Raw genomic sequence first — 11,740 nt, 5'->3', positions numbered from 1 at the left:
GGAACAAATAATTTTAAGAGTGGTCCCCAACCTAGAACTTTGTGAAAAATGAGAGCGGTGATCTGCTTGGAATGAATATAGGATATTGGTGGGAAAGTCGGAAGGAAGACCAAGACGTAGGTGGATGGACAATATTAAAATGGATCTTAGAGAGATAGGATGGGCTGGTATGGATTGGATTGCTCTGTCTCAGGATAGGGACCAGTGAAGGGCTCTTGTGAACCTGGTAATGAACCTTCGGGTTCCATAAATATTTGAACATTACGCAGACGAGCTTCTGGCTACAAACATGTCCGTAAAACACTAGAATGTTAAGGCGGATTTACGCAGTCATCCGTTACGCGTCGTGGGCGGACATTGCCTGCGCCCACGGGCCGACCAATCACACTGCTGACATCAGCGGACCCGAACTGAATATTGGCAATATCGACCTACACCTCAAGTGGTCGCTTTTCCTGGCAGTAATAATTACTTGCCTGTCTCTTGTCTGTCCACCAGGAATGTTCCATCTAAAATTGTGACATTTTTTTTTGCACCAAGCGGAAGAAATGAAGGCATGACGTGCAGGTCGCGGTAAAACTCAGTGTGAATTCAACCAGATGGGTTGGCATAACGGTAAAACAAATGATACATATTCGGGAGGTCCTCGGTTCCAATCTTGGTCGAGACACCGGCTATCGTGACTGATATTTCTGGTGGTTTTCCTCAAATGAGTGTGTAATACCTCGATTAGGTCACAACCGCTTCCTTCAACATTTGTTTAGCGTCGTACTGTTCAATGCTATGTAGTTACATGCAAAGAATTGGCCGCGCCATAGCTCAAGCGGTTAGTCGCTGGCTTCCCACCGCGGCGGCCCGGGTTACAAAGTGGCGCGGTGGCGGGTTTTCTCCGAGTACTTCGGTTTCCCCTGGCAATCTTCATCCCACCAATTCCTCCACAATCACCCTCACCTATCATCTTGGGCTGGTACAATAGGCCAGAAGTGACCGCAGTACAAGGGACTTAGTCCCGCCCCACTAGCAATAAAAAATACATGTAAAAAAAACGAAGAATTCCGTGGCCTGTAGTCCACAAGCGAACTGTACCGACCGAGCGACCGCCGCTTGTCGGCGAAGTTAGTGCCAACTTTAGCGGACAGAGGATGTCATGTGGTCAGCGCAACGGATTCCCACTGCCGTTAACCTCGGTTTTCTAGACCAGAGCCGCTTTTCTTCCATTCAAGTAGCTCCTCAGTTAACCTCAAGGGGCTGATTAGACCCCGTTCCAGACCCACTACTTCTCAGAAAATATGGTAGCCCAGGGAATCGAACCCGGGACATCTGGATCCATAGCCAGGAACTCTGACCAGTAGATCACAGAGGCTGTCGTTAAATAAATCACAAACATATGAGCAAACTGCTGTAAGCGAAAGACCGCCTTGTATTTATTGCATGTGTATGTACGTGCGCCAGGACGGAACAGTGACTGGAAGGTCGTTGACCTGTCATACTCCAGCGGGGCGTGGCGACGCTGGCCTCGCAAGGGTTGGTCAGGGAGTAAATAAAATGAGGCGTTCTTTGTGGGCCGTACCGCGCGCAGAGTCCTAAAGCTACATGTTTCCTGTGTAGAGTTTCTGCCCAAGATAAAAAGGTTAAAGTTGCCAGAGTGCTTAATTAAGCATCACGTTATGAAGTTGTATGCCGCAGCGGAGGTATGGATTCAGTCATACCTCGTGTAGGGAAACTTGCACAAAGTCCTGTATGTTTGAATTTCCGACCTACGAATGAATTACCAGAAGTATGGTGATAAACAGAATCTAGTGACTTTTTAATGATGATACATCAGTCACAGACGACGACGCATCCTCGTAGCTGTAGCACATGGAGTTCAGTTAGTTTTTTATTTTTTAAATATCTTGGGGTGGGGTGAGACAGCCCACTTGGTGTGTCGGCCACTATTTGGCCTACTGTACCAGCTGCAGATGATAGATGATGATGAATATGGAGCCGTCAGTGGAATGAGAATTAGCTCGGAGAAAAATTATCCCAGTGCCACTTTGTCCACCACAAATCCCGCATGACTTGACATGAGCTCGAAACCGGGCTTCCGCGGTGGGAAGCCGATGACTAACCACCTGAGCTATAATGTGGTTATCATTTAGGTCTTAGGTCTGTTCCGTCGTCAAGGTGAAGAGCTGTTGTTCACCAGGTCACGCTGACGCAATTACATTCATATTATAGGATTCGAAGCCGGAACCACCGTTTGATTGCAGGTAATTCCCCTCATTATGTGTTCGTCTGTTCCAGCCTCCACTTAGCGGCAAGTGGAGCGAAATGGAGCCGCTCTTCCCTTTAATTGACGCGATACTCTGTTCAACTTACAGCAGCCTACTTTGGAACGAGAGGACAGTCTGAGAGCTTACCGGTTACACCTCTGTCTCGAAGCCAGGCCTGCTAAACCCGCTTCCCTCTATTCTGTTGTTAATTACAGGTTCAGTGATCCCTGGAGATTGAAGGAATAAGAAAAGTGCGCGATAGTACAGATGATTTACTCAGAAGGTTGCCCAGTACCTGAATAGCTACAAATTTTTATTGAAACGTCTAGCTTATACGTCATTAGTGAGACCGATACTTGAATAAGGTTCGGTATGTTGGGGCCCATACAGAGAATGCAGGCAAGCGCTTTAAATCGGGTACAAAGAAGAGCAGCTAAATTTGCAGATCCTACAGATGTATCTGGTTGGGAAACTTAGGCACCGCGTAGACTGATAGCGCGTCTGTGCGCCCTCTACACGGCATACACCAGGAGACCGGCTTGGAAACCGATAGGGGATAGCCTGCTTAAACCATGCTACCTGAACAGAGACGATCATATTTGGAAAGTCAGAAGCAGGAAACAAAGAACTGATGTTGGCAAATGTTCTTTTGTAAATAGGACCACAAAAGATTGGAACAGTTTACCTGCAGGCATACTAGCGTCTTTGCCCTGTAAATTAAACACTTTTAGAAAGAGGGTTAGGAAAGCTGTTGCAAGTACAGAGACCTTAGGCGGAGTTGAATGAATCAAATGAAGTAATGTGAAGTANGAGAGTGGGAAGACCAAGATTAAGATGGGAAGAATGTGTGTGGCAGGACATAAGAATTTTGGGTGTAAAGAACTGGAGGAACGTAGCATCGGATGGAGAAGAATGGCAAGCAATCCCGAGGAAGGCCAGGGCTCACAAAGGGCTGTCGTGCCAGTGATGATGACGAATAATAAGGGGAAATATTTTGTGTTACCCTAACATCGGAAGTAACAAGAACTGACATATGCAATATTTGGGTTTTTCGCAACTATCCTGGTCTCTCCTGGAAAATGTCGGAGTCGTACCTTAAAATTATGTTTAGGGCGCTTCCTTCCTTATCCTTGCAGTTCATTATTTGCCATCATCCATACATTCGGCGCAATATATTCTGCATACTGAGAGTATCGTTACATACACGACAGATACTAAATACAAGAAGACCGTTTTTGTCTGGAATATGATGGCGGTAGAAGTGTAATGACGTTTCGGAGGAACCTGCTGGCTCCATCTTCAGGTTCAAAGAATAAGCCAAGCAAGAAGCAAGCAAAGAAATCGAAACGTCTGTCAACTTGTACCGGACTACACGGCTTCATATAGTCATCACAAGGGGCCCGGATTTTAATGACCTGAAAATATTTAAAAAATGACCTATAAAATGACCGAAAAAATCCAGAAAAATGACCTAAAGGAGAAAAGAAAGAACATTTCGCTTCCATGTTATTCACATTTCAGAAAACATATGAAGAAAAAATTCCCTAAAATGGCCAAAAATGACAAGAAATACCCTTAAAAGTCCAAAAATTTACCAAAAAATTACCCCCAAAGTGAAAAAATGACCTTAAACCTAAAAATGACAAAAGATGACAAAGAATTAACTATAAAATTTACATTTCTGTAACCAGCAGCTCATATCCAAGATTTATATATTTAAGAGCATCGCATAGGATACAAGAAAAAAAAGATGACATGTCATCAAAATCCGGGCACTGGTCCTCACCATCCAACATACGTCTTCATCTTCCCATATGGTTCTACACTTGCGGAGTGCGTATCAACCGACTGTAATGACGCTGGGTTAAGCAGGGTACAGAGCGTGTCCCCCAGCGGGAGGGGAGAGTTCATAAGGGGTCACATCTCCGTGCGGTCGGACAGTCAGTTGCCATTGTGTGCGGGATGTGTCTTACCGGCGCCGTCTTCGTGCTCTCTGTGCTGTGCGTCGCGGCGTCCGACGAGAAGTCGCAGGGTCTGTATTCAAGGTCACAGTTTTACTGGTTTGGTTCGCATTCGGCCTGCGGGCCGGCTATTCTGCTTGAGTTCTGTTTTTGGTTTTCTTGAGTCCCTTTCCTCTACTGTGTCTAAAATGTATTTGACGGTATGTTATAATCAGAAAGTGACCTGATTGGTCACATACACAGCAGAGAGTCTCTGCATTCTGTGTTTAGTGTATGAAGGGAACCGATGCAGGAGTCCCCCTCCTCTTCCGTAAGTAACCGGGCTATTTAACGACGCTCTGAGTGTCGAGAATATACAGCGTCAGTGAGAGGATGGTTAATTACTGTGGAGAAGTTGGTGGAATAAGAATTGGCAACCCGCCCCTTGCCACTTTTTCCACAAATCCTACATGACCTGACCAGGTCTCGAACCCGGGCCACCTCTGAAAAGCTGGAGACTAACGGCCTGAGCTATGGTACGACCCTTCTTCCATGCGGTTGTATGCTGAAGGCAGAAAGTAACATGAGAAATGTGTTATTAGACAGACGACGTCATCCACTTTCTTCTTTTCTTAGGTGTTTACTGATTGTCCGTGCGGTTCTCCTTCACGACATGTGCCCGTTCTTTATTATTTATGTTTTATCTCCACCTCTTCAGATTCGGCCCTTGTATAAATCATTGTCTGCATCTCCCAGCCACCTCAGCCTAGGCCCTACTGCTTCCCTTCCCCTTTCCGCCTCAGACTCAGTAAGTCTCATGGCCACCCGTGTCTCATCCATCTCAATAATGCTCCAAACTTCTCATTTTCCTACAAGCTATCCATGTAGCACCACGCGGAGGCTCATAAGGTTATGAGACGTCGAGGCTCCCACATTATCTAGACAATCAGCTCACAGATGGCGGTGATGTCAGCCTTACCCGCTGGCCGCCCTTTATCCCCAGGAAGATACCTGGTACTTATTTTCGTTAGAGGCTGAGTCGAACCCAGGGTCATAGTGCGACTGGAAGGATTAGTTCAATTGAAAAATTCAGTGACCCCATCGGAAATCGAACCAGCCACCAACTACGCTACCGGGTGCCCCATATCAGATCAGGAGATACATATGTGAGTCCTTCATTTTTTGGTCAGTTTTGATTCTTCTTCTCCCACGTAATTAACGTTACTTAATCACTTCTAGAACTGGACATGCTACACAATCGTTTGTCACTTATTGGATTTTTGTTCGCGGTTGCCTTTTGATTCGACGCTGAATCACCCGTGACGTTGATAAGGTGCCAGGTTCTTCCGGCTACTTTTACATTTACCCAGGACAGGAGTGTCTGGTGACGTGCTTTTGTTAACACGGCAATGAGCCTTCGGTTTCATTAAAAGGCGGAGTTTGGACTTCGTCCTTCGTCTGACATTCCGATCAGAACACAACTTTCGGAAACTGGATCTGTTTCCGTCTTCAGGTGAGAAAATGCGGAACATGAGCGCCGTCAGGATTCATTACAAAGAGGACTAGGGAGTTTTCCATGGGGGAGGGGCTGTCAGAAAATATGCTAACTTACATGTAGGCCGTTCAAGACTTCTTATTGGTCGCAGTATAGGGTAGAACAGTAATTAAAATAAACGCTTCTAATTATTATAACGCCGTGTAGTCCACTGAAGGTCAACCGACTTTTTGGAGGAACATGTCGCCACCATCTTCAGGGTCTAAGAGTAAGTCAAAGAAGAAACCAGCGTGAAGCAGTTAGTAAGCAGGGCTCCGCTTGCCCTCAACCCTTTCACAACACCCTGGAGGTGCCCAAGCCACTGACCATTGTGTGCGCAAGGAAAAGCAGAGGATTTGTGAGCACTCGCTAGTAACTTAATTACACTTCAATTTCGCGACCTCCGCCTGCAACAGCAGCAGGACGTAACCGGATTTGTGGCTGTCAGGCGCGGATAATGTTTGCCCCCGACGGCAAGGCTAGGCACGACAAGGAAAGCGACCTTCCATCTCGCTAAAGCTTTGTTTTCGTGCACCGCGAGGTTGAAGATCTGACGCCACGTGGCAAAGACTGGATCCTGTTTTCCGGGACGTGGCGCCGTGTAGACTGATAAACGTTTCCTGACGTGTAAGAGGAACATACCGCCCCTTTCTTCAGGGTCGAAGAGTAAGCCATGCGTGCAGTCAAGCAGATGGAGTTAATACCTGTACGGTTTAGGAACCAAATTTTGTGCTACGCTTTAGCGAAATTTGCTTCATCATTTGTCTGATGGAAGGTAGCTGCATTACCGACCTCTTTGTGGTGTAGGCCGTTTCCGAGCTATGACGCTGAATGCCATTTTCCCCGTGAACTTGTGTTTTATAAATTGAGAAACTTCAGGATCTTGGAAGAAATATGAAACAAGACTTATTTAGGTTGCAGATCAATAGTTTAAGAACCATCTGTCTTTAGAAATCATTGCCAGCCGTCGAGCGATTGAAGCCTAATGATATCGATACGGCCCCTATCGATATATTGTCTTCTGCACGTGAGAGCGTAGCAAGTTCTGCCTCAAACATAAATATTTTCTTGCTGTTTCTTTATGACGCATGTAAGTACGCAAATTGTGTCTGTTTAATTAAAGCAGGGCAGGTGTCACAGTATTGCTGGCAAACGCAGTTCTGAGCATTCAAGATGGCGGCGGCAGTATCGAGTCGCGCTCCGCTATCGCATATCTGGCGCAGGATGTCGGATGTCAATTTCGAAGTGTCGTTGTATCAACTCGTTAACACCCAGTGGTTATTATATGTACGAGTACCATCTGCTTTAACATAATAAGACTCTACTTTCTGTCCACAGAGTGTACCTGTGTTTCATACAGTTCTCGCCATAAACAGCAGGTATTTCCCTGAGCAGCATTAACCGGTTGTTCTTTGTAGTGCGTCACCCTGTTGTTTTCCTTGGCACTACAGCCCCAGTGGGCCTAGGCCTACCTCCATGAACTTCTCCGTTCACTTCGGTTTTTCTAGATCTTAGACATACTGTAGGACTCCTTGGGCGGGTGATCAGCTCGTCGCAAAGCCTCTACCTGTACACAAACACAGGAAAACGAACACAAACATCCATGTTCTGAGTGGAATTCGAACCCACGATCCCGGCTTCCGAGCGAGCGAAGACAGTGCACGCCTTAGACCGCTCGGCTACCGTGACCGGCGGGCCACCCTGTTTACAGGGGTGTAATTACGGGGACCTGGCCCTCCAGGTTGGGGGAATCTCGAATCTGAGACAGTAAAATATGGTCATGAGTCTCGTGGGACTCCGACCCGGGAATGACTACGCTGTCGAGGACCAGCAGCAATTGTAAACGACAGACCCATCATCTCGTCAGAGAGGATGCTACATAAGAAGTATAATTGTAAGTGTTCAGTTGAAAAAAAACAGTGGTCGTGGGTCTTAAGGGGTTTGGCGCCAAGATGGACTGATTGGCGGTAAACCGCCAGTCGTTAAGTAACTCTAACTCGTAACTCAGTTTTTATAGGGTTAAGATCGCGAGCCCGGATATGACGTAAGTCTGAAATGGCCTGAAGATCCAGTCATTACCCGGTACACTGGTTACTATTAGTTGTTAATGTGTTTTGTTCTTGTCAACAGATGTCGCCACTATGGAACCACCCCCAGATGTGGAGCAGGACCGCCGTCCTGCGGTTCGCACCAATATGCCGCCCCACTCGTACAACGGATCACCGGCACACCACGACCTTAAGACCTTGGGGTCTTCTGATTATGCCTACACATACTCAGGTATGGATCTGGTACAGAGAGCGAGGCCGCGCTCCTGTGCTTCTTCCAATGTCTTGGTATCTGTCTGTCAGGTTGCACGGTGTGGAGATGGAGGCTCTTATCCAGCGCAGCGATGACGCTCTGCTCTTGTATTATGGAGGTGCTTGGTTTGAATCTCGGTCGGCACATTAGCTGTCCTCACTGAGCTTCCTCAAGGTATTGTCACATAGTGTATGTGACTGTAGACCCGGTTTTGGATTGGATCTTGGATTTACTGACCACGTTAACACACGACTCGTAATTACACTTTACAAACCACCGACACACAGACTAGTGTCCTCAGTCTGTTACAGTCTCTACTAGCCGTATCCTTGCAACGGATTTTAACACAGGAACTGTAACAGTCTCACTGAATTACACAACTAACTCTTTTCTTAACAACCTCCCGTACAGAACTCAACTGACTGGGTCAGCGTTAGAGTCAAAGTTACTTTACGACTGGCTGTTTACCGTTAGTCCGTCTTGACGTCTAGCCCCTGACACCCACGGCCAGTAGTTTTTTCACCTCAACACTTGGCAGTTATAGTCCTTAACCTCGCGCCAGTCGTCTTCAAGACACGGACCACGCAAAGAAACACCGCCTCCAACAATCTTGCGATTGTTGCACGTGGACTATTGGGGTTCCCATGTGATCACTACTAAGTCAGTCCATTGGCGCGCTGGCTGCTGCCCAGCAACGGCATAACTCATTCACGAGCCAATACTTATTGAATACATAAATTTATTGCAGATTGTATATAATAAATATGTGAAAAAATCGCTTTGTTTTTTCGCGATCTTTACCTGGCAGCAGATCTATACACCACATTATTAAGTCAGTTCTTCCAGGCAAATTCAGGGATGGTACCTCGATTTGGCTACAACTTTTTCTTCCAAATCCTTTGCAATGCTTTCCATTTCATCTGTCTTCCCACAGTCCGATGCTATACAGTCTAGCTACTGGGCAGCGTCGTGAAGTGCCCCCCAAAATAAAATAAAGATTGTCGTGAATCAGACTGTGTTTCGTCTTCTGGGCTATGGGACTGCGCAGTCTTCAGTCTTCGGTCTGAGGCAATATGATCCTTCGAAACGATAATACCCTCATAACCAGACTATACGACGTCATTACGCAGAATATCACAATATTGTACCGTGTACAGCCGTTGCTATGCAATAATTACGATATAGGCGAATTAACAACGGCCGTTTCTGGACAACAGCTCGGTAAACACGGCCCCGCGACAACGAATACGCACGGCGTTTTCTATGTGGTCCGTGCCGAGAAGTTCTAACCAGGACATCTGGAGTAATAAGTCTTTTGAGTTCTGCAAGAGAAGTTGAGAAGAGAGGGCGCTGTAATTAAGTTGAGAGTTCAGTTGCGGGATTTTCGCCGGACAGTAACGACATGAGTACAGAAGCTGGAGAATCTCAATTGTTAAGACCCGTTACCAGGAGACGACTACTGAAAGCGTGTGCTTTAGTGATTTGTAAAATGTGGAGATGAAGGTTAGCTTTGTAGGTGTTCCTAGTCGTGTGTATAAGTGGTCAGTAAGTCCAATCCATTCCTAATCCAAACCCCGTCTATAGTCACACAACTAAATCGTGACAATATGCACCTTCGCTGCCATGTAAACCCGCAAGTCACATGTGACTGTCCTGCTGATCGTGCCTTACTTGGAACTGATGTTCCGGCCGATTCTGTTCAGGCTTCAGACACGTAACGGGCACGAACGAAACGTCGCGAGCAAACATTTGAATATGGGCAGGCTGTCCGTTGGCTGTCCACGTGTTAAATATGAACATACAGCCCCAGGGTTCAGGGCCCAAGAGTAAGCTGTGGGTGTAAGCAGGAACAAGGGAAATTTATTGTTTGCTTGTTGCTTGCATAGGTGATTTTTGACCCTGAAGAAGGAGGCATTACGTCGCTATGAAACACCTGTAAACTTCTGCCAGATAGTGGTCTTCATGGTTACCACCATGTGAGGTTCAAAGCCAAAATTTCCCAATTTGTTTTTCACTGATTTTCTTAAAATAAATCTGGACTGTGCCTTTGTTGTAGAAATAAACAAGAGAGGCGAATGCTACGCTTTCTTCTGGCTCCATTGCAGACAGAAAACTAAGCACCGCATTCTGCAACTATGTGGTGTCCTCAGCAACGTCCGTCATAAAGTACGTTCGTTACAACGGACGCATTTTGTGCGCTCGTGTGGCCCCAGCCTTAGGGAACATATTTAATGAGTAGCATTCAAAGAGTTAGTACGTTTCCTGAGTCCAAAACTGCTGAACTGTCCTCTGCTTGCAGGAGTAAATGGGGGTTCCGGGTACGAGCATTTCAGTGGAGGGTCATATGATCACGGAGGCCACCATGACCACTTTCATGTTGTAGAGGATCATGGGTAAGCGCATAAAAAGAATGTAGCATAATTAGTATATGTTTCTGTCCCCTGCAAAGTTAATTATAAAACATATAAATTATTTGCCCATATATTAATGTTTTGAAGAGCGAAAATGATAAAGAAGAGAAAATAGAGGGGTTGAAGTGAGAGAGACTGCATTTGAAGGTGAGGAGGAACTGAAATTGTTTCTTTTTTTAAGGTTCCCAGGCACTGCCAGTTTTCCCTTTTGTTAAGTGTATGTTAGAAAGTGAAGTGTTGCAAAGTAAAGACGGTTAAACATTAGGAAATGGTTGAAGCCTAAAAGTCAACTAAGTAATATTTATAAATTCAGTTGCTACGTCACAGAAAGCATACTCCGTCCATATTGCAAAGACCAATCTGTTAATGCTGTTTAGAGAAATAATTGTTATTTGTTACGAGCATATGAATACATTGTGTGACTAAAATTCTGAATTTCTTCATGTTAAACCAGGTGGTGCAGTTTACTTTAAATGATTAAACACCATGAAGAGAGATTTCAAATATGACTTGTACAGTAGAGCTTATTGAAATCTGAAGTCTCTCGTGACAGAGTAGATTCGTGTAATGGGCTGTGAAACCGTGTAGTCTGGTAGGTGAGTGAGCACCAACGTTTGAGAGGAGCATGTTGCCTTCGTTTTTTACCCTGAAGATGAAGGCAGTGCTTTCCTCCGAAGCGTTGGTACTCATCTACCAGTCTACATGCTTTTGAAACACAGAAGACTGCAAGCCATAACCTCTGTTGGGGGCTTTCATTGCAGACCCCACGATCATGGCCATTATCATGATGATAATGAGTACCAGATCACGTCGAGGGACATCGCCTTTGGTTTCCTGACCTTCATGATCATCCTCACGAACCTCCAGGTATGTAAGACCAGTGTACCACAGGCGCATCCAGTGAAACTTTGGTTAGAGAGAGACCATTTTAAAGATATAGGCATGGATCACATATTAAAATTGATCTTAAATAAACAGGGTGGGAGAGAGTGGACTGGAGTCATGTGGTGCAGAATTGGGTCCAGTGATGTGTTTGTGTGAATACTATAATGAACCTGTGGCTTTCATAAAAGTTGGGAGATTTCTTGATTAGCTCAGCAACTTTTAGCTTCTCAGGAAAGATTCTACTGCTTGGAGTTAGTTATTTAATTAAGCACAATAGATCTTTGAAGGTCGCAGTGGGGGGGGCCGGTTTTTATGGCCGACCCCTTATTATTATTATTATTATTATTATTGGAGGGGGTGGGTTTTCCCATGCACCGCGACTGATAGTCTGTTGTACGTCCCTCTTTTGATATT

The 11,740-nt window shown here is 45.6% G+C and overlaps 1 protein-coding gene across 2 annotated transcripts in view; it reads left to right on the top strand.

Annotated features, from left to right (window-relative positions):
• Positions 1-4,207: 4,207 nt before the first annotated feature.
• Positions 4,208-11,740, top strand: part of LOC111863877 — a 14,132-nt gene continuing 6,599 nt past the window's right edge. For both annotated transcript variants that reach the window (XM_023850659.1, XM_023850668.1), the window contains exons 1-4: positions 4,208-4,287; positions 7,860-8,009; positions 10,330-10,423; positions 11,203-11,308. In XM_023850659.1, coding sequence (XP_023706427.1) covers positions 4,218-4,287; positions 7,860-8,009; positions 10,330-10,423; positions 11,203-11,308 — 420 coding nt within the window. In that variant the 5' untranslated portion in view covers positions 4,208-4,217. The remainder of the gene's footprint in view (positions 4,288-7,859; positions 8,010-10,329; positions 10,424-11,202; positions 11,309-11,740) is intronic.

This window comes from Cryptotermes secundus, unplaced genomic scaffold (genome assembly GCF_002891405.2).
Source record: "Cryptotermes secundus unplaced genomic scaffold, Csec_1.0 scaffold1705, whole genome shotgun sequence".
NCBI classification, from domain to species: Eukaryota; Metazoa; Arthropoda; class Insecta; order Blattodea; family Kalotermitidae; genus Cryptotermes; species Cryptotermes secundus.
Note: the sequence above shows the minus strand (reverse complement) of the source record. Positions and strands in the feature narration are given on the sequence as shown.